Below are 27,465 nucleotides of genomic sequence, written 5' to 3'. Positions count from 1 at the left end.
ATTCCTGCTCTTACTGCTGCCATTACATGGGTCACACATGAGCCAGTTCATCTACCTTAATTTGCACATGTGGGATGCAGGTCACTTTCAGCCCATGGAAAGTAGAGATTTAATGGTGATTATACCGGATATTCCAAATTTTATCTCAGGCATTGGCCCAATTGGAATTTTTTTTAATTCCAGAAAGGAAGTGGAGCAGGTGCAAAGAGGTGCCCACTCCACTTATTCCTGATTTTATTTCATTCTCCATAGTCTTTACCAAAACTGAAGTCTAATTAAAGTTATGACAGAGTACAGTACAGTGAAGCCAAAAGACAGTACATCCTCCCCATTGTCACATGACTGAGACACCTGCCAGTGGTCGATTCTCATCCAAGGACAGGGGTTGGGGACTCCTTCAGTAACATCAGCCTCTTCTGAATTAGATGGACGCCCTGTTTGCAGGGACCTGGTGGGTATTCTGCCATGTGAAGTAGGGTGTGTCCACTCAGGGCAACCCCAAAGGGCCTCAATAGATTCCCAAGCACAAACGTAGATTCCACATGACATTTATCTCTGGAGCACCATGTAGGGCCTAGAGCCTTCAGTTTAGTATTTAAAAAATAAAAATTATTCCCATTCTATCCTCCCCTGTGTAGACTTGTGTGACCATTCAAATGCATCTGTCACTTAGGTGAACACCACTTCTAAGGTGTGCAGAATAGAATCATTTCTTCATCTCACCATGCTCATCCCCAGTTTTCTTAATTTCCCAGCAGGATCTGCTTCCTTTCAGCACAGACCCACCAACTTTCTTGTCTCGATCAAGAAAGCTCAGGCCTCAGCCATAAGTTCAGGCAGAATTTCTCTTTGACAGAAACATTTCAGATGACCTGGCAGCCCCAGAATATGAGCAGCTGTCCTTAATGCAGTGGGAAACCCGTGGGCTCCCCCCCCTGGCTAAACCTCCAGCCAAGTCTTCCTCCCCTGAGAGTCATTATCCAGCCTGTGGGCATCAGCTGATGTGAAGAGGAAGTGGGTGCTGTGGAGACCACCCCAGCCCATCAGTCTCGCAGAAGCTCTTGTTCTGGCTCTGGGTGCTCATTGCCAGCCATGGGCTCTCTTTCCAGCCTTCATATGGATCCTAGGCTCTACTTCAGAGTATTTCCTCCAGATGAGTCCAAAGCCAGCACTGGGCCTCATTTGCCACAGCTGGACTTCCCTTCCCTTCTGAAATTGGGTTCCATTCTTTGACAAAGTTTAAGTCCAAAAAGGATTTTTGAAATGGCTTTCCATTCCCTTTTGTTCTCATTATCCCCCCTCCTACTCTGCTGGTGAGGGATGCTGTGTCACCATGCTGATTCTGATCCCCCATCAGCAAACCCAGGTAGGGTCCCCTCATCCCTGAACCTATAAATACCTCCAAGATGAGCCCTCAGCTCACCCTCTTCTCCTCTCTCAGGCAGAATGAATCGTGTCTCTTCTCCTGGGGCAGGGTGGACTGTGTCATTCTCTGTTCTCTCCCTCCTATTCCTTGGCAGGGTATCACCACTTCTGTCAGAGGCTTCTCATTCTTATTTTCTACGGCTTTGTCTTCATTAAGCAAATTTTATCTCTTTCAAGTTAAAGGGATTGCCTTTCAAAACAACCATCTGAGCTGGACTTAAAAAGCTCATTTTGAAAATATAAAATAGAAGAACATCAGACGTTTTCTTTCTCCTTTCATTCCTGTGATAGTAACCTAATTTTCTTCAAGGCAACATGGAGGCAATTCCTCTTACTAATCAGAGGAAGAGCCATATTGAAGGAAATGCTAAAACCAAAAACGGAAAAAAACTGCATATTTTAAAGTCTCCATTCGGAAATAGGAAGCACATGTCTCCCATCACAGTGAGAAAGTCTTTATTTAATGGCTGCCTTGGCCTCCTATTTCTGCAGGGCTTGCACCATGGGCTTGTTCTGACTCCCTTCCTCTACCCTGACTCAGCCCATAGCTCAGGGCATGTGACCAATTTGTCTCTGCTGATCTGAGAGGGCAGCCTTTGTCTACAGGTATCTCTACATTGTTTGCTGTCTGGTTATGGGCTGCTTCCATTCTGTTGTTGAAGAGCATTTTGCATTTCATTAACAATATATGTTCCTTTGGTCTCCTGGTGTGACAAAGTAGTGTTACTGAACTCAGGTTTCATTGTTCATTGCTCAAGAATCCAATATTGAGAGACAAGTGTTGGTTAGAAGGAAAGATAGCTTTTGAAAGAAGACAGCAATCCTGGGGAGAAGGTGGACTCATGTCCCAAAGAACAAACTACCCACAGCCCATCAAGGGACAAGAGCTTTTAAAGGAGAGTTTCAGGTGTGCACAGGTGGAGGGAGGAGCATATGTGCCAAGCAGCACAGTCAGCCCTGACCATCATCTTGAAACTGATCATGCAGTGGTCTGATCAGCATCATCTTGCTGTTTTAAGTACAGTTAATCTTCAACTCCAGGGTCGGTTTGTTCTCATTTCCTTTAGGCCAGTTCTTGGATTTGTGTAAGATGGAGCAGCTTATGTCATGGCTATAGTCTGGTCATCATGTAGTTAACTTCTTCCACTTGGTGGGGGTTTCAGTATCTGCAAAACAGCTGAAAGGATATGGCTCAGAATATTATCCACAGCGTTTGAGGAGAAACTAAAGGTCCTTGACTTTGTTTAATGGCTAAACTATTACTGTTTTTGCTTGTTGGACTGTTTTCATTTGTTTCTTCATTTTCTCATTTCTCTGATTAAATTTATTTATTTATTTGCGGTATGCAGGCTTCTCACTGCTGTGGCCTCTCCCATTGTGGAGCACAGGCTCTGGATGCGCAGGCTCAGCAGCCATGGCTCATGGGTCCAGCCGCTTCACAGCATGTGGGATCTTCCCGGACCGGGGCACGAATCCATGTCCCCTGCATTGGCAGGCAGACTCTCAACTACTGCACCACCAGGGAAGCCCTAAATTTATTCTTTGACTAAAGTTTTTCTACAAACAAGAGGCAGGTGGAGGACATGGGATGGGGTGGGGTCTGTCCTGGGAAGGCCCCATAGGGCCCTGCTCTGTTACAGTAGTATGAATCCTTCCTTATTTAGAATTTGAAGACCTTGTCTTCAAATCTAAATCTGATCTGAAAGGAAAAATGTGAGGGAAAAAAATTTCTGGAAAAGTTTTCTTCCAGGAATCTTGAGAGGATATTATATTTCAAAGCTTCTTAGTGGTAAGAAAATAAAATGCTGAGTCTGATATCTATCCCCTTTCTTTTTCAGAAAAGCAGTCCCTTGAATACAGCTTTCCTCAGTTTTATGTCCCTACTGACTAAAGTTTTCTTCTTCTGCAACTATAAATAGCCATTAAAGAACTTTGGTCTTGATGTTACACTGTTTTTCTAACAGAGGATGGAATTGCTCTGTTTTTAGAAAAATCCAAGTATCATATCATATCTATTTCTATCTATCTATCTATCTGTCTATCTATCTATCTATCTATTCTCGTAAAATGAAGTTGGTTACTGAAATTTCTTATTTTCAGTACCCATGTTTGACAAGACAGGATAGAAAGAAATAAAAATGACTTGAGCAGTGTAAAGCACACGACCTATAATCATTATACCCTTTGCCATCCTTGCCTTTTCATTGAACTTGAGAGTAAACTATGCCCTAGTCAGATTCTAGTAGTAAATTTTCTACTTAAGATTCAAAAGAACCAGAGGGCAAGGATATTACATTTACCAGGATAAAATACAATGTACAAGTATTTTATTTCTGAATGAGAAACTTATTGAAGTTAAACTCCTCTCTTCCTAGAAACTCCTTCCTAGCAGAGGTATTAAGGAAAGGAATGTAGTTTGGAATAACAGTAATGCAGCTTATTTAAATCATATTTAGAGATAAAATTTATTCTTTCTTATCAATGCAAATTATATTATATTTTATTCCAGCAGAATCTTATGGGGTCTTCCCAGAACAGACCACCCTGCCCTCATGTCCTCTTCCTGCCTCGTGTTTGTGAAAAGACTTTAGTCTCCTAGACCTTCCCTGAGTTCCAAAGAGCAGATTCAGTTACTAACTAGGGAAGAGAGGGAAGGCAGAAACAAACGAGAAGCATGTCCAACACAATCTTCTCCATGATTTTTAACTAACTCATGCCTTGATTTATGGTCCCAAACTATCAAGATAATGTCCCATGGCTTCAACTGGCTGGCCCAAAGCAGACTTAAAATTGACCCAGGGAGGATGGATTAAGAACTGAAACTCCTGAACCATCAGGAATAATAATAAATAAAAAATAATAAAATGTCTCAACCATTGCCTTCGTTTCTTCTAGAGAGAATTTAAGGGATGACAAGATCATGATTTACTGGTTTGCTTTGCAGGAACACATAGATCAATCACAATCACCACTGACACATTGAGTCACAAGATGGTGCCGGGAAGTCTGCAACGGAGGTCTTATCAGGAAGCTGAAATTGCAAAGACTCCCCCCACTTTACCTTTTTGCTTCTAAAAACCTTGCACCCCAGCTAGCCAGCAGGAGAGACTTGAGATGAGTGTAAGTCTCCCATCATCTTGGTAGGCGCCTCCTTGACTAATAAACCTTTTTCTGCTGCTAACTCCTACGTTCCAGTTTGTTCAGCTTCACTGTGCATCAGGCACTCGAACCTGGCTTCAACAACATTTCAATGGGAATATGATGGGAATCTTCCATGAGAAAATATTGCTGTGGGAATCTGGCCTTATTGCTCTGAATCTGGAAACAACTGGGCTGATTAATAATTTTACAGCCTCCTCCTGGTATGGCATTTCTTACACAAAGGAATTTCTGCATAACTGAATGCATCCTTTTTTCAATATTTTAGGCAGCTCGATGGAATCCCTTCTAGTAGACATTTACATTATTTTTGTAAGGAAAGGACTCTGCTTGTCATTAAGGACAAATATCATTGTGCTCTGCTTTAACTACTAAGTTCAGGTCTCTTTCCTCAGTGTCCCACTCTCCTTTGTCCTTAAACCCCTTTAGGTTTGAAGATTTCCTAGTAAGTCAGGAGGCCAGAAAATATCTGGAGTAATTGGGTGGAGTTAAACTTGGTAGAATTCATTCCAGAGTAAAGAATAGTATTCTTCTGTATGGAGATTCCCTTCAGAGTGTTGTGCAGATAATTCAATGTTCAGTAATTCAGATCTATATGTTCAATAGGAATTCATGCCAAAGATATAAAATAGCCCATTTCTTGCTGGTATGCAATGGATTCTGGTCAACTGCTGGCAAAACTGTGTCCTGTGTGTCACAATTGTGTCACTCACGCTCCAGTGCCAAGTTAATTTTCGGCCTTTTCTTTTAAGAGTGGAATCTACCTTCCCATCATTTGAATCTTGCTTTGAGTAACAGAATGCAATGGAAGACATGTGGGTGAGTTATGAGCCCAGGTGGACATTGCTAAAGAGAAAAACCCTAGGCCCAAGATTGCAACAGTTATGCTAAGTTCATGATACCAAACCTAGCTTTAATATCTAAACTAACTGCAGTTTCCAGCTTCCCCAGAAATGTAATCTTAATCAACCAGTCTGGAATTTTCACACCTCCCTCATTTTAGGGCTTGAAGTTTTCACTATTTATTGTGATCAAGGTTGCCTGTTAATGGGACTTGGAGCTCTGGGTGTTGCTTATTCTAACACAGAATCAGAGTAGTTGGTGGTGGTGTCAATTCTTCCCTGGCAGTAGAGAAGTGTGGTCTGCAAACTTTCCAATACCTATTTGATGGTAAATAGCATGTCTGGGGTGGCACACAGGGATAATTTCTGGATTGCTATTAATATCTTAGAGTGGTTTTCAGGTGCATTATCTGCACATATAACACAGGGTGAAGAATGAGGTAGGTGAACTTTTATGCACGAACTGAATGTGAATGTTATTTTAGAATAGGCAGCACTATTTGGGATGAAGAATAAAGTAGTACAAGATGCAGAAGGTAATGCTGCCTGCCACAGTGTATAATGTAACAGAGAGCTGACTCATCACAGAAAATATATCCTGCTCTGGATGTTACCAGGAAAATTGAATGAGCTCCAAAACCTACTGTTCTGAGAGAATATCTACGTCAGACTGTATGATGATGCATTATGATCTACTGGGGACTATGTGGATTGGGGGGGGCGGTTGTTATCTTGACTGCCCAGGACCTCTGAGCCCGACCCACCCACATACTACCCCCCATGTTTGCTACATAATTCCAGCTTTGTCAGCGATCAGTGAGAAAAACTGTAACTGACCTTTAAGACCCAAGAAAGGCGCTCTCTCTCTCTCAATCTCTCTCTCTCTCTCTCTTTCCCTCTCTCTCTCTCCATGATCTTAAGGAAGGTTTAGCTCTAGACACAGTATGTGATTCACGGTTGAATTCATTCTAGTCCAGTCACCTTGGCACTTTGGGCACACCTCCAGAATGGTGTGTGTGTGTGTGCACGCTCACGCACACTGAAGCACACAGGCATTAAGCCAATGCTTCTGGTGAAGAATTTAGCTTTGCCCAAGGAGAGGTCTGGTCTTTGCTCTTGGCACATGGGAGGTAATCTCTAAGCCCCTGGAATATCCTGTCTCATAAGAGTATCTTTTTTTTTTTTTTGCCTGGGGGGCTTGGGCCATGTCAGGTGGTCTAACAATGTAATTTATGGTGGGGAATTTTGGGCCACAAGGTATCAGCTCCACCTCCAGTGCGGCTAAAACAAAATTTCAGCCATGTGGTTGATGTTTGATTATGTCTATGTGCTAAAGTCCTAACTCTAAGCACCAAGGCTTGTGTGAATTTTCTGGTTGGGAATATTCTGTGTGTGTTGCTGTACATCATTACCAGGAAAGTTTATGCTGTCAGAGACTCCACTGGGAAGAGAAATACTAGAAGCTCTGTGTTTGGAACTCTCCTCACCTCTACCCCATGTCTGCCTTCCTTTGGCTGAAATTAAGCTGGATTCTTTTACTATAATGATATTTAATGTGAGAATAACAGTTTTTTAAAAAATATCTTTATTGGGGTATAATTGCTTTACAATAGTGTGTTAGTTTCTGCTTTATAACAGAGTGAATCAGTTACAGATATACATATATTCCCATATCTCTTCCCTCTTTGCCTCCCTCCCTCCCACCCTCCCCATCCCACCCATCCAGGCAGCCACAAAGAACCGATCCAGGATCCCTGTGCCATGCGGCTGCTTCCCACTGGCTATCTACCTTACGTTTGTTAGTATATATATGTCCATGTCTCTCTCTCGCCCTATCACAGCTCACCCTTCTACCTCCCCATATCCTCAAGTCTGTTCTCCAGTAGGTCTGTGTCTTTATTCCTGTTTTGCCCCTAGGTGCTTCATAACATTTTTTTTTCTTAAATTCCATATATATGTGTTAGCATACGGTATTTGTCTTTCTCTTTCTGACTTACTTCTCTCTGTATGACAGACTCTAGGTCTATCCACCTCATTACAAGTAGCTCAATTTCGTTTCTTTTTATGGCTGAGTAGTATTCCATTGTGTGCCACATCTTCTTTATCCATTCATCCGATGATGGGCACTTAGGTTGTTTCCATCTCCGGGCTATTGTAAATAGAGCTGCAATGAACATTTTGGTACATGACTCTTTTTGAATTTTGGTTTCCTCAGGGTATATGCCCAGTAGTGGGATTGCTGGGTCATATGGTAGTTCTATTTGTAGTTTTTTAAGGAACCTCCATACTGTTTTCCATAGTGGCTGAACCAATTCACATTCCCACCAGCAGTGCAAGAGTGTTCCCTTTTCTCCACACCCTCTCCAGCATTTATTGTTTCTAGATTTTTTGATGATGGCCATTCTGACTGGTGTGAGATGATATCTCATTGTAGTTTTGATTTGCATTTCTCTAATGATTAATGATGTTGAGCATTCTTTCATGTGTTTGTTGGCAGTCTGTATATCTTCTTTGGAGAAATGTCTATTTAGGTCTTCTGCCCATTTTTGGATTGGGTTGTTTATTTTTTTGTTATTGAGCTGCATGAGCTGCCTGTAAATTTTAGAGATTAATCCTTTGTCAGTTGATTCATTTGCAAATATTTTCTCCCATTCTGAGGGCTGTCTTTTGGTCTTGTTTATGGTTTCCTTTGCTGTGCAAAAGCTTTGAAGTTTCATTAGGTCCCATTTGTTTATTTTTGTTTTTATCTCCATTACTCTAGGAGATGGGTCAAGAAGGATCTTGCTGTGATTTATGTCATAGAGTGTTCTGCCTATGTTTTCCTCTAAGAGTTTGATAGTTTCTGGCCTTACATTTAGGTCTTTAATCCATTTTGAGCTTATTTTTGTGTATGGTGTTAGGGAGTGATCTAATCTCATACTTTTACATGTACCTGTCCAGTTTTCCCAGCACCACTTATTGAAGACAGTGACAGCTTTACTTCTTCTTTTCCGATTTGGATTCCTTTTATTTCCTTTTCTTCTCTGATTGCTGTGGCTAAAACTTCCAAAACTATGTTGAATAAGAGTGGTGAGAGTGGGCAACCTTGTCTTGTTCCTGACCTTAGTGGAAATGCTTTCAGTTTTTCGCCATTGAGGATGATGTTGGCTGTGGGCTTGTCATATACGGCCTTTATTATATTGAGGAAAGTTCCCTCTACACCTACTTTCTGCAGGGTTTTTATCATAAATGGGTGTTGAATTTTGTCAAAAGCTTTCTCTGCATCTATTGAGATGATCATATGGTTTTTCTCCTTCAATTTGTTAATATGGTTAATCACATTGATAGATTTGCGTATATTGAAGAATCCTTGCATTCCTGGAATAAACCCCACTTGATCATGGTGTATGATCCTTTTAATGTGCTGTTGGATTCTGTTTGCTAGTATTTTGTTGAGGATTTTTGCATCTATGTTCATCAGTGATATTGGCCTGTAGTTTTCTTTCTTTGTGACATCCTTGTCTGGTTTTGGTATCAAGGTGATGGTGGCCTCGTAGAATGAGTTTGGGAGTGTTCCTCCCTCTGCTATATTTTGGAAGAGTTTGAGAAGAATAGGTGTTAGCTCTTCTCTAAATGTTTGATAGAATTCGCCTGTGAAGCCATCTGGTCCTGGGCTTTTGTTTGTTGGAAGATTTTTAATCACAGTTTCAATTTCAGTGTTTGTGATTGGTCTGTTCATATTTTCTATTTCTTCCTGATTCAGTCTTGGCAGTTTGTGCATTTCTAAGAATTTGTCCATTTCTTCCAGATTGTCCATTTTATTGGCATAGAGTTGCTTGTAGTAATCCCTCATGATTTTTTTTATTTCTGCAGTGTCAGTTGTTACTTCTCCTTTTTCATTTCTGATTCTATTGATTTGAGTCTTCTCCCTTTTTTTCTTGATGAGTCTGGCTAATGGTTTATCTATTTTGTTTATCTTCTCAAAGAACCAGCTTTTAGTTTTATTGATCTTTGCTATTGTTTCCTTCATTTCTTTTTCATTTATTTCTGATCTGATTTTTATGATTTCTTTCCTTCTGCTAACTCTGGGGTTTTTTTGTTCTTCTTTCTCTAATTGCTTGAGGTGCAAGGTTAGGTTGTTTATTCGAGATGTTTCCTGCTTCTTAAGGTGGGCTTGTATTGCTATAAACTTCCCTCTTAGAACTGCTTTTGCTGCATCCCATAGGTTTTGGGTCGTTGTATCTCCATTGTCATTTGTTTCTAGGTATTTTTTAATTTCCTCTTTGATTTCTTCAGTGATCACTTCGTTATTAAGTAGTGTATTGTTTAGCCTCCATGTGTTTGTATTTTTTACAGATCTTTTCCTATAATTGATATCTAGTTTCACGGCGCTGTGGTCGGGAAAGATACTTGATACAATTTCAATTTTCTTAAATTTACCAAGGCTTGATTTGTGACCCAAGATATGATCTATCCTGGAGTATGTTCCATGAGCACTTGAGAAAAATGTGTATCCTGTTGTTTTTGGATGGAGTGTCCTATAAATATCAATTAAGTCCATCCTGTTTAATGTATCATTTAAAGCTTGTGTTTCCTTATTTATTTTCATTTTGGATGATCTGTCCATTGGTGAAAGTGGGGTGTTGAAGTCCCCTACTATGAATGTGTTACTGTCGATTTCCCCTTTTATGGCTGCTAGTTTTTGCCTTAGGTATTGAGGTGCTCCTATGTTGGGTGCATAAATATTTACAATTGTTATATCTTCTTCTTGGATTGATCCCTTAATCATTATGTAGTATCCTTCTGTGTCTCTTCTGATAGTCCTTATTTTAAAGTCTATTTTGCCTGATATGAGAATTGCTACTCCAGCTTTCTTTTGGTTTCCATTTGCATGGAATATCTTTTTCCATCCCCTTACTTTCAATCTGTATGTGTCTCTAGGTCTGAAATGGGTCCCTTGTAGACAGCATATATATGGGTCTTGTTTTTGTATCCATTCAGCCAATCTGTGTCTTTTGGTGGGAGCATTTAGTCCATTTACATTTAAGGTAATTATCGATATGTATGTTCCTATTCCCATTTTCTAAATTGTTGTGGGTTCGTTATTATAGGACTTTTCCTTCTCTTGTGTTTTTGTCTAGAGAAGTTCCTTTATATAATTTCAATTTTCTTAAATTTACCAAGGCTTGATTTGTGACCCAAGATATGATCTATCCTGGAGAATGTTCCATGAGCACTTGAGAAAAATGTGTATTCTGTTGTTTTTGGATGGAGTGTCCTATAAATATCAATTAAGTCCATCCTGTTTAATGTATCATTTAAAGCTTGTGTTTCCTTATTTATTTTCATTTTGGATGATCTGTCCATTGGTGAAAGTGGGGTGTTGAAGTCCCCTACTATGAATGTGTTACTGTCGATTTCCCCTTTTATTGCTGCTAGTTTTTGCCTTATGTATTGAGGTGCTCCTTTGTTGGGTGCATAAATATTTACAATTGTTATATCTTCTTCTTGGATCGATCCCTTAATCATTATGTAGTGTCCTTCTTTGTCTCTTCTGATAGTCCTTATTTTAAAGTCTATTTTGTCTGATATGAGAATTGCTACTCCAGCTTTCTTTTGGTTTCCATTTGCATGGAATATCTTTTTCCATCCCCTTACTTTCAGTCTGTATGTGTCTCTAGGTCTGAAGTGGGTCTCTTGTAGACAGCATATATATGGGTCTTGTTTTTGTATCCATTCAGCCAATCTGTGTCTTTTGGTGGGAGCATTTAGTCCATTTACATTTAAGGTAATTATCGATATGTATGTTCCTATTCCCATTTTCTAAATTGTTTTGGGTTCGTTATTATAGGACTTTTCCTTCTCTTGTGTTTTTGTCTAGAGAAGTTCCTTTAGCATTTGTTGTAAAGCTGGTTTGGTGGTGCTGAACTCTCTCAGCTTTTGCTTGTCTGTAAAGGTTTTAATTTCTCCATCAAATCTGAATGAGATCCTTGCTGGGTAGAGTAATCTTGGTTGCAGGTTTTTCTCCTTCATCACTTTCAGTATGTCCTGCCACTCCCTTCTGGCTTGTAGAGTTTCTGCTGAGAGATCAGCTGTTAACCTTATGGGGATTCCCTTGTGTGTTATTTGTTGTTTTTCCCTTGCTGCTTTTAATATGCTTTCTTTGTATTTAGTTTTTGACAGTTTGATTAATATGTGTCTTGGCGTATTTCTCCTTGAATTTATCCTGTATGGGACTCTCTGTGCTTCCTGGACTTGATTAACGATTTCCTTTCCCATATTAGGGAAGTTTTCAACTATAATCTCTTCAAATATTTTCTCAGTCCCTTTCTTTTTCTCTTCTTCTTCTGGAACCCCTATAATTCGAATGTTGGTGCGTTTAATGTTGTCCCAGAGGTCTCTGAGACTGTCCTCAGTTCTTTTCATTCTTTTTTCTTTATTCTGCTCTGCAGTAGTTATTTCCACTATTTTATCTTCCAGGTCACTTATCCGTTCTTCTGCCTCATTTATTCTGCTATTGATCCCATCTAGAGTATTTTTCATTTCATTTATTGTGTTGTTCATCATTGTCTGTTTCATCTTTATTTCTTCTAGGTCCTTGTTAACTGTTTCTTGCATTTTGTCCATTCTATTTCCAAGATTTTGGATCATCTTTACTATCATTATTCTGAATTCTTTTTCAGGTAGACTGCCTATTTCCTCTTCATTTGTTAGGTCTGGTGCATTTTTATCTTGCTCCTTCATCTGCTGTGTGTTTTTCTGTCTCCTCATTTTGCTTATCTTACTGTGTTTGGGTTCACCTTTTTGCAGGCTGCAAGATCGTAGTTCCCGTTGTTTTTGATGTATGTCTCCAGTGGCTAAGGTTGGTTCAGTGGGTTGTGTAGGCTTCCTGGTGGAGGGGACTAGTGCCTGTGTTGTGGTGTATGAGGCTAGATCTTGTGTCTCTAGTGGGCAGGTCCACGTCTGGTGGTGTGTTTTGGGGTGTCTGTGGACTTATTATGATTTTAGGTAGCCTCTCTGCTAGTGGGTGGGGTTGTGTTCCTGTCTTGCTATTTGGTTGGCAACGGTTGTCCAGCAGTGTAGCTTGCTGGTCGTTGAGTGAAGCTGGGTGCTGGTGTTGAGATGGAGATCTCTGGGAGAATTTCGCCATTTGATATTATGTGGGGCTGGGAGGTCTCTTGTTGACCAGTGTCCTGAAGTTGGCTCTCCCACATCAGAGGCAGAGTCCTGACTCCCGGCTGGAGCAGCAAGAGTCTTTCATCCACTTGGCTCAGAATAAAAGGGAGAGAAAGTAGAGAAAAGTAGAAGTCAGAATAAAAGGGAGAGAAAGTAGAGAGAATTAGTAGAAGTAGGAGGAAGGAAGGAAGGAAGGAAGGAAGGAAGGAAGGAAGGAAGAAAGAAAGAAAGAAAGAAAGGAGGAAAGGAAGAAAGAAAGAAAGAAAGAAGGAAAGAAGGAAAGAAGGAGAGAAAGGAGGGAGGGAGGGAGGAAGGAAGGAAGGAAGGAGGGAAGGAAGGAAAAAATACAGAAAGAAAGAACATACAGTAAAATAAAATAAAGTATAATAAAGTTATTGAATTAAAACAATAATCATTTAGAGAAAAAAAAAAGGGACGGATAGAACCTTAGGACAAATGGTGGAAGCAAAGCTATACAGGCAAAATCTTACATAGAAGCATACACATACACCCTCACAAAAAGAGGTAAAGGGCAAAAAATCATAAAACTTGCTCTCCAAGTCCATCTCCTCAATTTGGGATGATTCGTTGTCTAAAGGAAGGAAGGAAAGAAAGAAAGATAGAAAGAAGGTAAAGTATAATAGAGTTATTTAAATTAAAATTAATTATTAAGAAAAAAATTTAAAAAAATAAAAAAAAATGGTCGGATAGAACGCTGGGACAAATGGTGGAAGCAAACCTATACAGACAAGATCTCACACAGAAGCATACACATACACATTCACAAAAAGAGGAAAAGGGGAAAAAATCATAGATCTTGCTCTAGAAGTCCACCTCCTCAATTTGAGATGATGCGCTGTCTAGTCATGTATTCCACAGAGGCAGGGTACATCAAGTTGATTGTGTAGCTTTAATCCACTGTTTCTGAGGCTGCTGGGAGAGATTTCCCTTTCTCTTCTTTGTTCTCACAGCTCACAGGGGCTCAGCTTTCGATTTGGCCCTGCCTCTGCGTGTAGGTCGCTGGAGGGCGTCTGTTTTTTGCTCAGACAGGACGGGGTTAAAGGAGCCACTGACTCGGGGGCTCTGGCACACTCTGGCCGGGGGGAGGGAGGGGCACGGAGTGCGGGGCAGGCCTGCGGTGGCAGAGGCCGGCGTGACGTTGCACCAGCCTGAGGCCCGCCGTGTGTTCTCCCTGAGAAATTGTCCCTGGATCCCGGGAACCTGGCAGTGGTGGGCTGCACAGGCTCCCCGGAAGAGGGGTGTGGATAGTGACCTGTGCTCGCACACAGGCCCCTTGGTGGCGTTAGCAGCAGCCTTAGCGTCTCCCGCCCATCTCTGGGGTCCGCGCTTTTAGCCGCGGCTCGCGCCCGTTTCTGGAGTTCCTTTAGGCAGCGCTCTTAAAACCCCTCTCCTCGCGCCCCAGGAAACAAAGAGGGAAGAAAAAGTCTCTTGCCTCCTCAGCGGGTGCAGACTTTTCCCCGGACTCCCTCCCGGCTAGCCGTGGCGCACTAACCCCTTCGTGCTATGTTCAAGCCGCCAACCCCAGTCCTCTCCCTGAGCTCCGACCGAAACCCGAGCCTCGGCTCGCAGCCCCGCCCGTCCCGGCAGGTGAGCACACAAGCCTCTCGGGCTGGTGAGTGCCGGTCGGCACCGATCCTCTATGGGGGAATCTCCCCGCTTTGCCCTCCGCACCCCTGTTGCTGTGCTGTCCTCCGCGGCTCCGAAGCTCCCCCCTCCGCCTCCCTCAATCTCTGCCCGCGAAGGGGCTTCCTAGTGTGTGGAGACCTTTCCTCCTTCACAGCTCCCTCCCACTGGTGCAGGTGCCGTCCCTATTCTTTTGTCTCTGTTTTTAATTAATTTTTTTTTTCTTTTGCCCTACCCAGGTACGTGGGGGGTTTCTTGCCTTTTGGGAGGTCTGAGGTCTTCTGCCAGCATTCAGTAGGTGTTCTGTAGGAGTTGTTCCACATGTAGATGTATTTCTGGTGTATCTGTGGGGAGGAAGGTGATCTCCGCGTCTTACTCCTCCGCCATCTTTCCACAACCCCCAGAATAAGTTTTTACTGAGTTCTGTGAGTCCTAGAGAATCATTGAACCTGAAGATGGTCTTGCAGACACTCAATCTTGTAATTCTTGTTATCCTGTAAATCTTGTGATCTTGTGACTTCATACAAGGATATAGTGATTCTGAAGCATTTTGGCACTCTAAGCCCCTGTCTGTATTGACATGCAGTGATAATATTTAAGTATCACGTTGAGGAAGAAGAGCTTCGTCCTTTTCTCCTACATCTAGGGAAACTCTTTCCATGCTGGATATTTTCCTGACACTTTCAATCACTAACTCCTGAAACTACCAGTAGCAATGTGGGCAATGTTATGACTAAAGGGCACATTATCCTCAGGAACTGAGAATGCTTCTCATTTTCTCTCCTTGGAGGGATATCAACCAGGACTGGCCCTTGGATCTGAGGAAACACAGGGAATGTTCTCATTTTTCAGAGAAGAAAGATATTCTCACAAAAGGAAAGTTGGGGTTGAGAAAAACTTAATCTGAGTAGTAAAAGGATTGGTACTTTATTGTACAGCTCAAGATATATCAATGACAAAATAATTCAAATACTTTGTGACTGACTTTTTTTTTTTCTTATATGGAACTTACCAAAGACACCAAGTTATGTTCTGAAACAAACCATCAGATTTCTATTTCAATGGTTTGTGTTAGCAAATTTACCAATAACTTCACACTAAACTTGCTTTACCAAAATCTCTATTAATCTAGGTCATCAAACTGGACCAGTAGTTTCTCTTTTGTTTTATTTTTGTTGTTGTTTTGTTTTTTTAATTATTGAATTTTATTTTATTTTATTTTTTAGGCAGCAGGTCCTTATTAGTCATCAATTTTATACACATCAGTGTAAACATGTCAATCCCAATTGCCCAGTTCATCACACCACCACCCCCACACCCCCACTGCTTTCCCTCCTTGGTGTCCATACGTTTGTTCTCTACATCTGTGTCTCAATTTATGCCTTGCAAACCAGATCATCTGTACCATTTTTCTAGGTTCCATATATATGCATTAATATATGATACTTGTTTTTCTCTTTCTGACTTACTTCAATCTGTATGACAGTCTCTAGATCCATCCACATCTCAACAAATTACCCAATTTCATTCCTTTTTATGGCTGAGTAATACTCCATTGTATATATGTAACACATTTTCTTATCCATTCGTCTGTCAATGGGAATTTAGGTTGCTTCCATGACCTGGCTATTGCAAATAGTGCTGCAATGAATATTGGAGTGCATGTGTCTTTTTGAATTATGGTTTTCTCTGGGTATATGTCCAGTAGTGGCATTGCTGGATGATATGGTAATTTTATTTTTAGTTTTTTAAGGAACCTCCATACTGTTCTCCATAGTGGCTGTATCAATTTACATTCCCACCAACAGTGCAAGAGGGTTCCCTTTTCTCCACACCCTCTCCAGAATTTGTTGTTTGTAGATTTTCTGATGATGTCCATTGTAACTGGTGTGAGGTGATACCTCATTGTAGTTTTGATTTGCATTTCTCTAATAATTAGTGATGTTGAGCAGCTTTTCACGTGCTTCTTGGCCATCTGTATGTCTTCTTTGGAGAAATGTCTATTTAGGTCTTCTTCCCATTTTTGGATTGGGTTGTTTGTTTCTTTAATATTGAGCTTCATGAGCTGTTTATATATTTTGGAGATTAATCCTTTGTCCATTGATTAGTTTGCAAATATTTTCTCCCATTCTGAGGGTTGGCGTTTGGTCTTGTTTATGGTTTCCTTTGCTGTGCAAAAGCTTTTAAGTTTCATTAGGTCCCATTTGTTATTTACATTTTTATTTCCATTACCCTAAGGGGTGGATCAAAAAAAAAACTTGCTGTGATTTATGTCAAATAATGCTTTTCCTATGTTTGCCTCTAAGAATTATATGGTGTCCAGTCTTACATTTAGGTCTCTAATCCATTTTGAGTTTATTTTTGTGTATGGTGTTAAGGGAGTGTTCTAATTTCATTCTTTTACATGTAACTGTCCAGTTTCCCCAGCACCACTTATTGAAGAGACACTGTCTTTTCTCCATTGTATATCCTTACTTCCTTTGTGATAGATTAGTTGACCATATGTGTGTGGGTTTATCTCTGGGCTTTCTATCTTGTTCCATTGATCTATGTTTCTGTTTTTGTGCCAGTACCATATTGTCTTGATTACTGTAGCTTTGTAGTATAGTCTGAAGACAGGGAGTATGATTCCTCCAGCTCCGTTTTTTCCCCTCAATACTGGTTTGGCTATTCAGGGTCTTTTGTGTCTCATTACAAATTTTAAGATGATTTGTTCTAGTTCCGTAAAAAATGCCATTGGTAATTTGATAGGGATTGCATTGAATCTGTAGATTGCTTTGGGTAGTATAGTCATTTTCACAATATTGATTCTTCCATTCCAAGAACATGGTATATCTCTCCATCTGTTGGTATCATCTTTAATTTCTTTCATCAGTGTCTTATAGTTTTCTGCATACAGGTCTTTTGTCTCCCTAGGTAGGTTTATTCCTAGGTATTTTATTCTTTTTATTGCAATGGTAAATGGGAGTGTTTCCTTAATTTCTCTTTCAGATTTTTCATCATTAGTGTATAGGAATGCAAGAGATTTCTGTGCATTAATTTTGTATCCTGCAACTTTAAGAAATTCATTGATTAACTCTAGTAGTTTTCTGGTGGCATCTTTAGGATTCTCTATGTATATTATCATGTCATCTGCAAACAGTGACAGTTTTACTTCTTCTTTTCCAATTTGTATTAATTTTATTTCTTTTTCTTCTCTGATTGCCGTGGCTAGGACTTCCAAAACTGTGTTGAATAATAGTGGTGAGAGTGAACATCCTTGTCTTGCTCCTGATCTTAGAGGAAATGCTCTCAGGTTTTCACCATAGAGAGTGCTGTGGGTTTGTCATATATGGCCTTTATTATGTTGAAGTAGGTTCCCTCTATGCCCACTTTCTGGAGAGTTTTTATCATAAAGTGGTGTGGAATTTTGTCAAAAGCTTTTTTTGCATTTATTGAGATGATCATATGGTTTTTATTCTTCAGTTTGTTAATATGGTTTATCACATTGATTTATTTACATATATTGAAGAATCTTTGCATCCCTGTTATAAAACTCACTTGATCATGGTGTGTGATCCTTTTAATGTGTTGCTGGATTCTGTTTGCCACTATTTTCTTGAGTATTTTTGCATCTATATTCATCAGTGGTATTAGTCTGTAATTTTCTTTTTTTGTAGTATCTTTGTCTGGTTTTGCTATCAGGGTGATGGTGGCCTCATAGAATGAGTTTGGGAGTGTTCCTTCCTCTGAAATTTTTTGGAAAAGTTTGAGAAGGATGGGTTTTAGCTCTTCTCTAAATGTTTGATGGAATTCACCTGTGAAGCCACCTGGTCCTGGACCATTGTTTGTTGGAAGACTTTTAATCAAAGTTTCAATTTCATTACTTGTGATTGGTCTGTTCATATTTTCTATTTCTTCCTGCTTCAGTCTTGGACGGTTATACCTTTCTAAGAATTTGTCCATTTCTTTCAGGTTGTCCATTTTATTGGCATAAAGTTGCTTGTAGTAGTCTCTTAAGATGCTTTGTATTTCTGTGGTGTCTGTTGTAACTTCTCCTTTTTCATTTCTAATTTTATTGATTTGAGTCCTCTCCCTCTTTTTCTTGATGAGTCTGGCTAATGGTTTAATCAATTTTGTTTATCTTCTCAAAGAACCAGCTTTTAGTTTTATTGATCTTTGCTATTGTTTTCTTTGTTTCTATTTCATTTATTTCTGCTCTGATATTGATGATTTCTTTGCTTCTACCTTTGGGTTTTGTTTGTTCTACTTTCTCTAGTTCATTTAGGTGTAACATTAGATTGTTTATTTATGATTTTTCTTGTTTCTTAAGGTAGGCTTGTATAGCTATAAACTTCCCTCTTAGAACTGCTTTTGCTGCATCCCATAGGTTTTGGATCATCATGTTTTCACTGTCATTTGTCTCTAGGTATTTTTAGATTTCCTCTTTGATTTCTTCAGTGATCTCTTGGTTACTTGGTAATGTATTGTTTAGCCTCCATGTGTTTGTGTTTTTTAAGGTTTTTTCCCCCCTGTAATTCATTTCTAATCTCATAGTGTTGTGGGCCGAAGAAATGCTTGATATGATTTCAATTTTCTTAAATTTACTGAGGCTTGATTTGTGACCCAAGATGTGATCTATCCTGGAGAATGTTCCATGTGCACCTGAGAGGAAAGTGTAATCTGCTCTTTTAAGATGGAATGTCCTAGGAATACCAATTAAATCTATCTGGTCTATTGTGTCATTTAAAACCTGTGTTACCTTATTTATTTTCATTTTGGATGATCTGTCCATTGGCGTAAGTGAGGTATTAAAGTCCCCGTCTATTATTGTGTTACTGTTGATTTCCTCTTTTATGGCTGTTAGCAGTTGCTTTATAAATTGAGCTGCTACTATGTTGGGCGCATATATATTTATAATTGTTATATCTTCTTCTTGGATCAATCCCTTGATCATTATGTAGTGTCCTTCCTTGTCTTTTGTAACATTCTTTATTTTAAAGTCTATTTTATCTGATATGAGTATTGCTACTCCAGCTTTCTTTTGATTTCCATTCACATGGAGTATCTTTTTCCATCCCCTCGCTTTCAGTCTGTATGTGTCTCTAGGTCTGAAGTGGGTCTCTTGTACACAGCATATATATGGGTCTTGTTTTTGTATCCATTCAGCAAGCCTGTGTCTTTTGGTTGGAGCATTTAATCCACTCATGTTTATGGTTATTATTGATATGTACATTCCTATGACCATTTTCTTAATTGTTTTGGGCTTGTTTTTGTAGGTCCCTTTCTTCTCTTGTGTTTCCCACTGAGCGAAGTTCCTTTACCATTTGTTGTAGAGCTGGTTTGGTAGTGCTGAATTCTCTTAGTTTTTGCTTGTCTGTAAAACTTTTGATTTCTCCACCAAATCTGAATGAGATCCTTGCTGGGTAGAGTAATCTTGGTTGTAGGTTCTTCCCTTTCATCGCTTAAAGTATATCATGCCACTCCCTTCTGGCTTGTAGAGTTTCTGCTGAGAAATCAGCTGTTAACCTTATGGGAGTTCCCTTGTATGTTATTTGTCGATTTTCCCTTGCAGCTTTCAATAATTTTTCTTTGTGTTTAATTTTTGCCAGTTTGATTACTATGTGTCTCGGCATGTTTCTCTTTGGGTTTATCCTGTATGGGACTCTCTATGCTTCCTGGACTTGGGTGGCTATCTCCTTTCCCATGTTAGGGAAGTTTTCGACTATAATCTCTTCAAATATTTTCTCTGGTCATTTCTATCTCTATTCTCCTTCTGGGACCCCTATGATGCAAATGTTGTTGCATTTAATGTTGTCCCAGAGGTCTCTTAGTCTGTCTTCATTTCTTTTCATTCTTTTTTCTTTATTCTGTTTCACAGTAGTGAATTCCACTGTTCTGTCTTCCAGGTCACTTATCCGTTCTTCTGCCTCAGTTATTCTGCTATTGATTCCTTCTAGTATAGTTTTCGTTTCAGTTATTGTATTGTTCATCTCTGTTTGTTTGTTCTTTAATTCTTCTTGGTCTTTGTTAAACATTTCTTGCGTCTTCTCGATGTTTGCCTCCATTCTTTTTCCAAGGTCCTGGATCATCTTCACTATCATTATTCTGAATTTTTTTCCGGAAGGTTGCCTATTTCCACTTCATTTAGTTGTTTTTCTGGGGTTTTATCTTGTTTCTTCATCTGGTACATAGCCCTCTGCCTTTTCATATTGTCTACCTTTCTGTGCATGTGGTTTTTGTTCCACAGGCTGCAGGATTGTAGTTCTTCTTTCTTTTGCTGTCTGCCTTCTCTGTTTCTCTTTTAACTGCAATGAAAATGGCAAAAAGGAAAGTATATAACTTCAGGCATTGCTTGATCTATGTTCTCAAATAATTTTTTTGAAAGGTTCAAGTTTTTTTTTTTTTCAATTTCTTGCCTCCACCTCCCACCTCATTTATTCTCAGACTTCAAGTGCTTGCTTGCAACAGACCTGGACTCATATATTCTCAGTCTAGTAGATGTGAGAATGTGCTTCTCTTACAGGAATTTCAGAACAAACCTATCCAGCTGATTGACCACGACTGGATCACATCCCCATCCATGAATCCATGCTATGAGCAGAGGAATGCTCTGCTCTGAGAGGTCAGACAAGAGGTACACACCCACCATGACACTGAAGATGGTTTGGAAATGACGAAAGTGTGGCTTTCCATAGATAACAGGGAGTACTACAAAGAAAGGAAGGGAGATGAATGTGAGAGACTATTTCTCTACGCCATCCCACAAATATGCAGAAAAACCCCCCAATAAACCTTGTTTTCCAAATACAGAGTTTTATGGTAATTTAAGGCAGATTTTGCCACTATATAAGGGAAATCTACTTCATAGTGGAACTTGGAAAAGATTTTTATTTTCTACCGCCATGAAAATAATTTTACTTAGTAGATTTTAAAACTTCAAGGTTTTTAACTTTTTGGATTATTTCAATTGCAAAATCTTTAAATTAATTACAGCATAAAACAGAGCATAGCAATTAATGTGTATTGCAACCTACACATTACAGATTTACAAAACTGTGACAAGAACACAGTGACATGCATTGGATTTAATCAGACAGACTGAGTTCATGTTCTGCTTTACCCGTTTGCTTGCTGAATGGTCCTGGGCAGGTTCCACGGATATAAACATGCTTTAGGTCATGGTCTGTATATTTTCACTCTGGACTGAGAATCCTTCCTTTACAGGTAGGCTATTGCCTCTTTTGTGGCTAAAGTCCCTTTGAAAAAGATTATTCCTACCTAGGCTGCTCCTTTCAGATTTCAAAGTGATGGAGGAACTCATTTGACTAATCAGGTTCTTCAACAAGTGCACTATTTGGAATGTTTTACAATATATTCACTGTGCTTACAACCCTTGAATTCTGGTTGAGTTAAATACACTAATGGTGTTATTAAGAAATACTTGGCAAAATTTGTAGAGAACCTCCAAATACCTTGGCCAAAAGCACTGAATTTAGTCCTTCTAAATCTTAAATCTATTCTTTTGGAACTCATATACTGTAACTCTTTAGGATAGTCACAGGAGCCAAATGCACTTGGCTCCTGTCTCTTTTGTCCAGACACTAATGAAAAGAGAGATACTCCAGTAATATAAATGCCTTATTGCTTTTATTAAAAAATAACTATGCTTTGGTGGAGTGACTTTTACAGTGTGCTCCTGGGAGACACAGATTTTTTTTTTTTAAATTTTGATTCCTCCTCCCACCCACACCCTACAGAGCCTGAGGAGGAGACATATTTTGATTCTAACAGCCTGTGTACATCAGCATACAAGGTGAAGGAGAGATTATAACTTTATTCTCACTTGGGGGCAACTGGTTTTTCTGGAAACATTTGAACATCCCATAAAGCTCATTTCTTTTGCAAATGAGTCAGATAACACAGAACACTTCAAAGTGAGATTCCGTTGGGCTTTCCATCTGGCTGGCCTCTGGGGGAATGCATCTCGCTGCCTTCGTTAACCAGGGGAGACACAGATCTTAAGCATCACACCTTACAATAAGATTTTGCCTATTGGAAAAGACACCTCCAGAAAGACTCCCTTCAACCTCACTGGAAAGGTCCCTAACAAGTATTGCTAACTGACCTTTGTGCAGGCAAACTCTAAGGAATAGCCTCCTCGTTTCTTCACCTAAAGAAAGCAGTGAACACTGACTAGACCTTCACATCATCTTGAGGACTGAAAGTTAAATTTCCCAGAATTGAAGCAGAAAATATCTGATAAGACAACTTTCCCAACATATTTAGACAGGCTTGTTGGAAGGTTATTGCCAAACCATTGATGATGACAGTGCTTCAGATGACTTCCAATTTTTATAATCTTGATAATATTTGAAATTTAGGCAAAAAGTACTAGAGAGTTCTCCTTCTTATCTTTCTGGTACTGCAATGTGATCACAATAGGTTTTCAGTCTCTGCACATTTCCTCTGATGTAAGACACTACACTCAGGAAAGGTCCTTCATAGCATTCGGGGACAAGAGGTTATTGAAAGCAGAAAATATGACTCTTTGTCAGCAAGGCTTCCAGAGAAAGATCTTGATCAAAAGTGGAAAATGTAAAACTTGAATACACAGAAACCACAATTAAATAGAGTCAGGAGACAAGAAGGGGGATCTGTCATGTCCCTTGAGGATAGCAGAGCCCAATAGCAAAAACAAAGGCCTCCTCTTCTTTTCTGCCAATAACTCAGACAATGAATAGCCTTGGACTCTTCGTTTGCTATAGCCCTCCCAACTTGGCTCAGATGGGAAAGAAAAGGGACAGAAAAGGGCATGTCAATAGGGAATGTGGTTATATGAGGCTGAATCCTGTGCCATCCAGGACTTCCTGGTCCATGCCGGCAATTCTTCACTCAACTTCTTCTTGGCCTTCGAGTTTGTGGAATCTGTGTCTCATGGAGAAAAGTACCCAGGTAATTTGACCTGAGGCTGGGGTTTTGTACCAGACAGAAATGGAAACTGTTCTAACAATTATGCAGTAGGCAAGAAGTGGGGAGATCCCCAAGGTGAGTCTTCAGGACATGGGCCCCAAGAAACCACATGCAAAAAAGCTCAGCCTTCATCAGTAGCTGTGCGAGTGCTAGTCTAGGAAAAAAAGCAAATGCAAAATGAAAGCCAAATTCAGGAGTAACTGAACTACCTACAATTCCACTCCAGTGTCCAGGGATTCTCAGATACAATTTACTTCTCAGATGAAGAACCGAAGGCCCAGGGCATGAAGTGAGTTGCTAGCAAGGTTATTTTTGGCAGAAATTGGGAAGAGAGAGAGAGAACCACCATTTTTCAGTACAAAAAAGTCATTTTCTGAGGGGGGGAAAAAGAGCAGCTTGGGTGAATCATGATTCATTGGTGGCCTCATGTATCTGTTGAGCACTTCCTTCTTTCATTGCTTATGTAGGAATAGAGGGTGAGCCTGGAGAATGATGAACCCTGGGGGTGTCCACTAGGAGGGAAATAGAAGTAGAATACCCATTTAATGAGCTCTTCCTATATGCCAGGTTCAGTACCAAGCCTTCAATGTGCGTCATCTCATTGATTCTACAAGAACTCCCATAAGCTCTGTGTGCACCATTACTCTCATTTCAAGAGGTAATGTTGAAATACGAAGCTGTGCCTCTTGTCTAATGTACCCCCGCCCCTATATCCACTCTGTACCCTGAACCAACAACACCAGCCCCTGAATCCTCAACAGAGAGACTTCAGGGGCTTGGGGTCCCATTGTTTATCATCACTGTGATAATTAATTTTATATGACATTAATTCTGGGTAATAGAATAATATATCATGGAGGGCAGCAGTCTGTTTTCACTGAGGGTCTCTTTATTTCTGACCATTGCTTTACAGCTAGCCACCCAGGGATAACTCCAACACGTAGGCCTCGAAACTGTATCCACTTCCAAAAACTTAGGTTCATATTTAACTGTATAAACACATATTCCCAAAAGTCTCATCACCTCCCAGAGTCTACATTTCCAGTGCAATCTTACACCTATGCTGGATCAACATTCCTTTTCCCATTCATGTTGATCAGATATCAGAAACTGTGGGTTTGTTTTCCCTTCATAATGTAACTGTGTCCTAGATTTCAGTTTCCATGTGCCCAGAATAAAGCTTTTGATAGAGGAAACCAAAGAGACATGAGTCTTAAGAGCAGTATATAATGGGCTCTATGTGATTGCATATGTTATCACTATAGTGAGGACAGGGGCTGAGGCTAAGCCAGATGGTCCTGTGCTGTCCTAAGTCTCTCAGAATCTCAAACAGTTCAGCCTCAAGCTGGGCAAGTCTCCCTTCGAGGGGAACACCTGAGAGCTGTAACTCTCCTGAGAGGCAGGATACCTCTCTTGACTTAAACAGGGCAGCCCAGTGGTGTGTAGCAACATCTTCTCTACAACAGCCATGTTGTAGAGAAGGTTCCCACACAGGCTGAAGGACCTGAGCTGGGAGCAGTGGCTCAGGGCAGGCTGGACGGCATCATATTGGGAGTCCATGATCCCACACAAGTCTAAGTCCAGTTCCTGGAGGGTGGCTGTAACTTTCTGTAGCAGAACTTGGAGGAGCTCAAGGACTAAAGTTGGTCAGAGTGACACCACTCAGATCCAGGCCTTTTAGCTGACTGATGTTCGGGCATTGGGACAGATATGTCAAGTCTGATTCTTTAATTGTTAAGAGATTGTCCAAAGTGGTCATCAGGCACCTGGGGAGAAACTGAGCAATTAGCTCTTGAAAACTGAAGTTCCAGGTGAGCTCCAGGTTAGAGACAAATGATTTCTACAAGGCCAAGGTTAGTCTGACCATCTGATGAGGGTCAATATAGTGATTGCCTACTTTCATTCCAGGCTGAGACTTGTAACCTTCACTGTGTGACTGAATCACTTCACAGAATCTTGAAAGCTCTCTTTCCTCATCTATCAAGTAGAATACCACATACTCCACTTCTTTATGAGGATGAATGAAGATAATGGAATGCAGTGGAACCTGCTCAGAGGAGAGCCTGAGAAAGTCTCAGTCAAGTGTGGACATCACTGAAGTTTGGTACTGGGAGATGAGATAAAAAATGATTTCAACTCAGATTCCTTCAGTCCTTGCTTGGGCTCCAGATGCCTATATCCCTGGCCAGGTGAGGTTCTAGGGAGACATGGATAAAGGACCAACTTGCACAAGATGCCACATCAACTTTTGTTGCCCATCTGCATGGGCTCACCTACATCCCTACCTCATCTACAAAATTTCTATCACTGTTTATTATCCTTTGGGCTCTGCTCCATTACAACTGCCTCCAGAATCGTATTTTTCCTATATATTAATTATCTTATCTGGAACACAAAACAACATTTTACAAACAGGGAATTTAATACAGGCTCATTGTGGTTGCAAACCTTGTGAACAAAGAGCTTCTATTCAGAAATGCTCTGGTCTGATGTGGTTTCCCCACTTCAATGTCCTCTTTGCTTACCTATTTTTTTTTTAAGTCTGTTGAACATAGACACCTCTTCTTAAGAAATAAATCACAAACTCCCCATTGCTAGATCCAAACATCCCAGTCTATAATCTGTACCTCCCTAGCAGAGTGTCCCTTTCAAGAGCCACTGTATTAGTTTAGCCTCCTACTTTGTTTTGTTTAGTTATGGAATACCACACTTCAGGATAGAGCAACAAATAAGACAGTGCGTTTGACATTTTAGTGTTTTCAATGTTTCGCGTGTTCAATGTTACCCAGCCAGTGCTCCACTCTCACTTGAGCATCTGGTCCAGGGAGCCTTCTAGGAAGGAGGGAGATTCCAGGTGGATATCTTGGAGTTGGTGTAGCCTGAGGAACTGAGACATAATTTGCACGTGATGCTGCTCCTTCTCTTCAAAGGCAGACAGGTGGATTTGGGAGAGAAGGAGTCTCTGCACATTACTCATCTCACCCAAGAAAGGAGCAAACATGGCCAGTGTGGACAAATGTCAAATGCAATTCACTTCCATTTCCTGGATATAGTCCAGCTGCACCAAGCTCAGGATCTTCATAATATTTTCTATGGGCATTGAAGCGATCTTCAGCTCTTTACAGCACAGGGGTATGGAAACTTTTCTCTGCTCCACACACTTAATGAGGTAGGTGAGGAAGTTATCCAAGGTCCTTTTCTTCAGGCAAAGATCTATGAAAAGTCTCAATGAAGCCAACAGCTGCTTTGTCATTGACCTGTACTTAGCCGCTGGTGCCATTCGTGAGCTTGAGCACCCATGAGTGCTGGATCAAGAGCATATGCTCCAGTATCTGGCCCGTATCCCATAAATATGGCACCTGCAATTTGTACCTCCTATAGAGAAGAAGGAGATTAGTGGGGATGCATTAAAATCCACACAGAATGAAGAAACAGCCTCAAAATGTGACAATAGACTGCCCACCGGTGCTGTAACTTTAGATTCCTGACATGACCTGCTGACTTGCCCTTTTTCCTCTCAGCTTCACTTTCCTCCATCTCTCATTCCCCTCCCCTCTTTTCTGATTATCCACTTCTAGTAAATTTAAGTGTCACTGGGAGGAGGTGTGACATGTTCTTTCAGGCTTCCCTGCATTGTAGGCACTCCTATACTTCCAGAAGGCATTTCCCATAGTGAGCCAAGGCCTCTGAGCTTCTTCATTGCCATCTTCAGAACCCTCTGGTCCATCCCTTTTCCATCCACTTTCCCCCACCCCAGATGTCTCATCAAGGGTGCCCTGGATTTTCCCAGGCTACCTGAACTAGACTCTCCTGGGGTGAACCTTTTTGGAGAGGAGGACGTCAAGTGCTTCCAGCACTGCTTGTAGGGACCCCACATGAGGCATGTCTATCAGGCTCCCCAGAGGCAGTGGACAAAGGGCCAGGCTAGCACCATGGCCTTCAGGGTCTCAATGTGTCTCCCTTCAAAGGCCTTCATGAATAGTGGTGGGAAGAACTCCGTGGGCAGATCTCCCAGAGCAGAAAAGGCCAAGGATTCTTCCCTCATCAGGTTCATTCCCACCAGGTCCAGGAGTCTGGGTAGGGTCTAGACACTCATCCTGACTCTATGCCAAAGGGAATCCTATAGAAACTGCCAGGGAACAAGGCATTCATTTCAGGCCAAGAATGAGTATACCTTAGACTATCTTCCTATCCTTCAGAGGAATCTACTCAGGGCCAAGGTCACTGCTCTGGCACGGGTGGAAGTGCCCTACTTGGGCTCAGTGGTCACAGAGCTATAAATCTTTCC

At 40.7% G+C, this 27,465-nt stretch overlaps 1 protein-coding gene across 1 annotated transcript in view; it reads right to left on the bottom strand.

The window, feature by feature from the left end:
- The window catches only part of LOC103079619 (PRAME family member 12-like), a 32,805-nt gene extending 6,627 nt beyond the window's left edge, over positions 1-26,178 (bottom strand). Inside the window, 3 exon segments of the mRNA XM_082931309.1 lie at positions 24,552-24,812; positions 24,814-24,943; positions 25,985-26,178. Of these exon segments, the coding sequence (XP_082787435.1) occupies positions 24,552-24,812; positions 24,814-24,943; positions 25,985-26,178 (585 nt within the window).
- Positions 26,179-27,465: the final 1,287 nt, after the last annotated feature.

The sequence above is a fragment of the Lipotes vexillifer genome, unplaced genomic scaffold (genome assembly GCF_000442215.2).
Source record: "Lipotes vexillifer unplaced genomic scaffold, Lipotes_vexillifer_v1.1 scaffold200, whole genome shotgun sequence".
Classification (NCBI taxonomy): Eukaryota; Metazoa; Chordata; class Mammalia; order Artiodactyla; family Lipotidae; genus Lipotes; species Lipotes vexillifer.
This window is presented reverse-complemented; position numbering and strand designations above follow the sequence as displayed.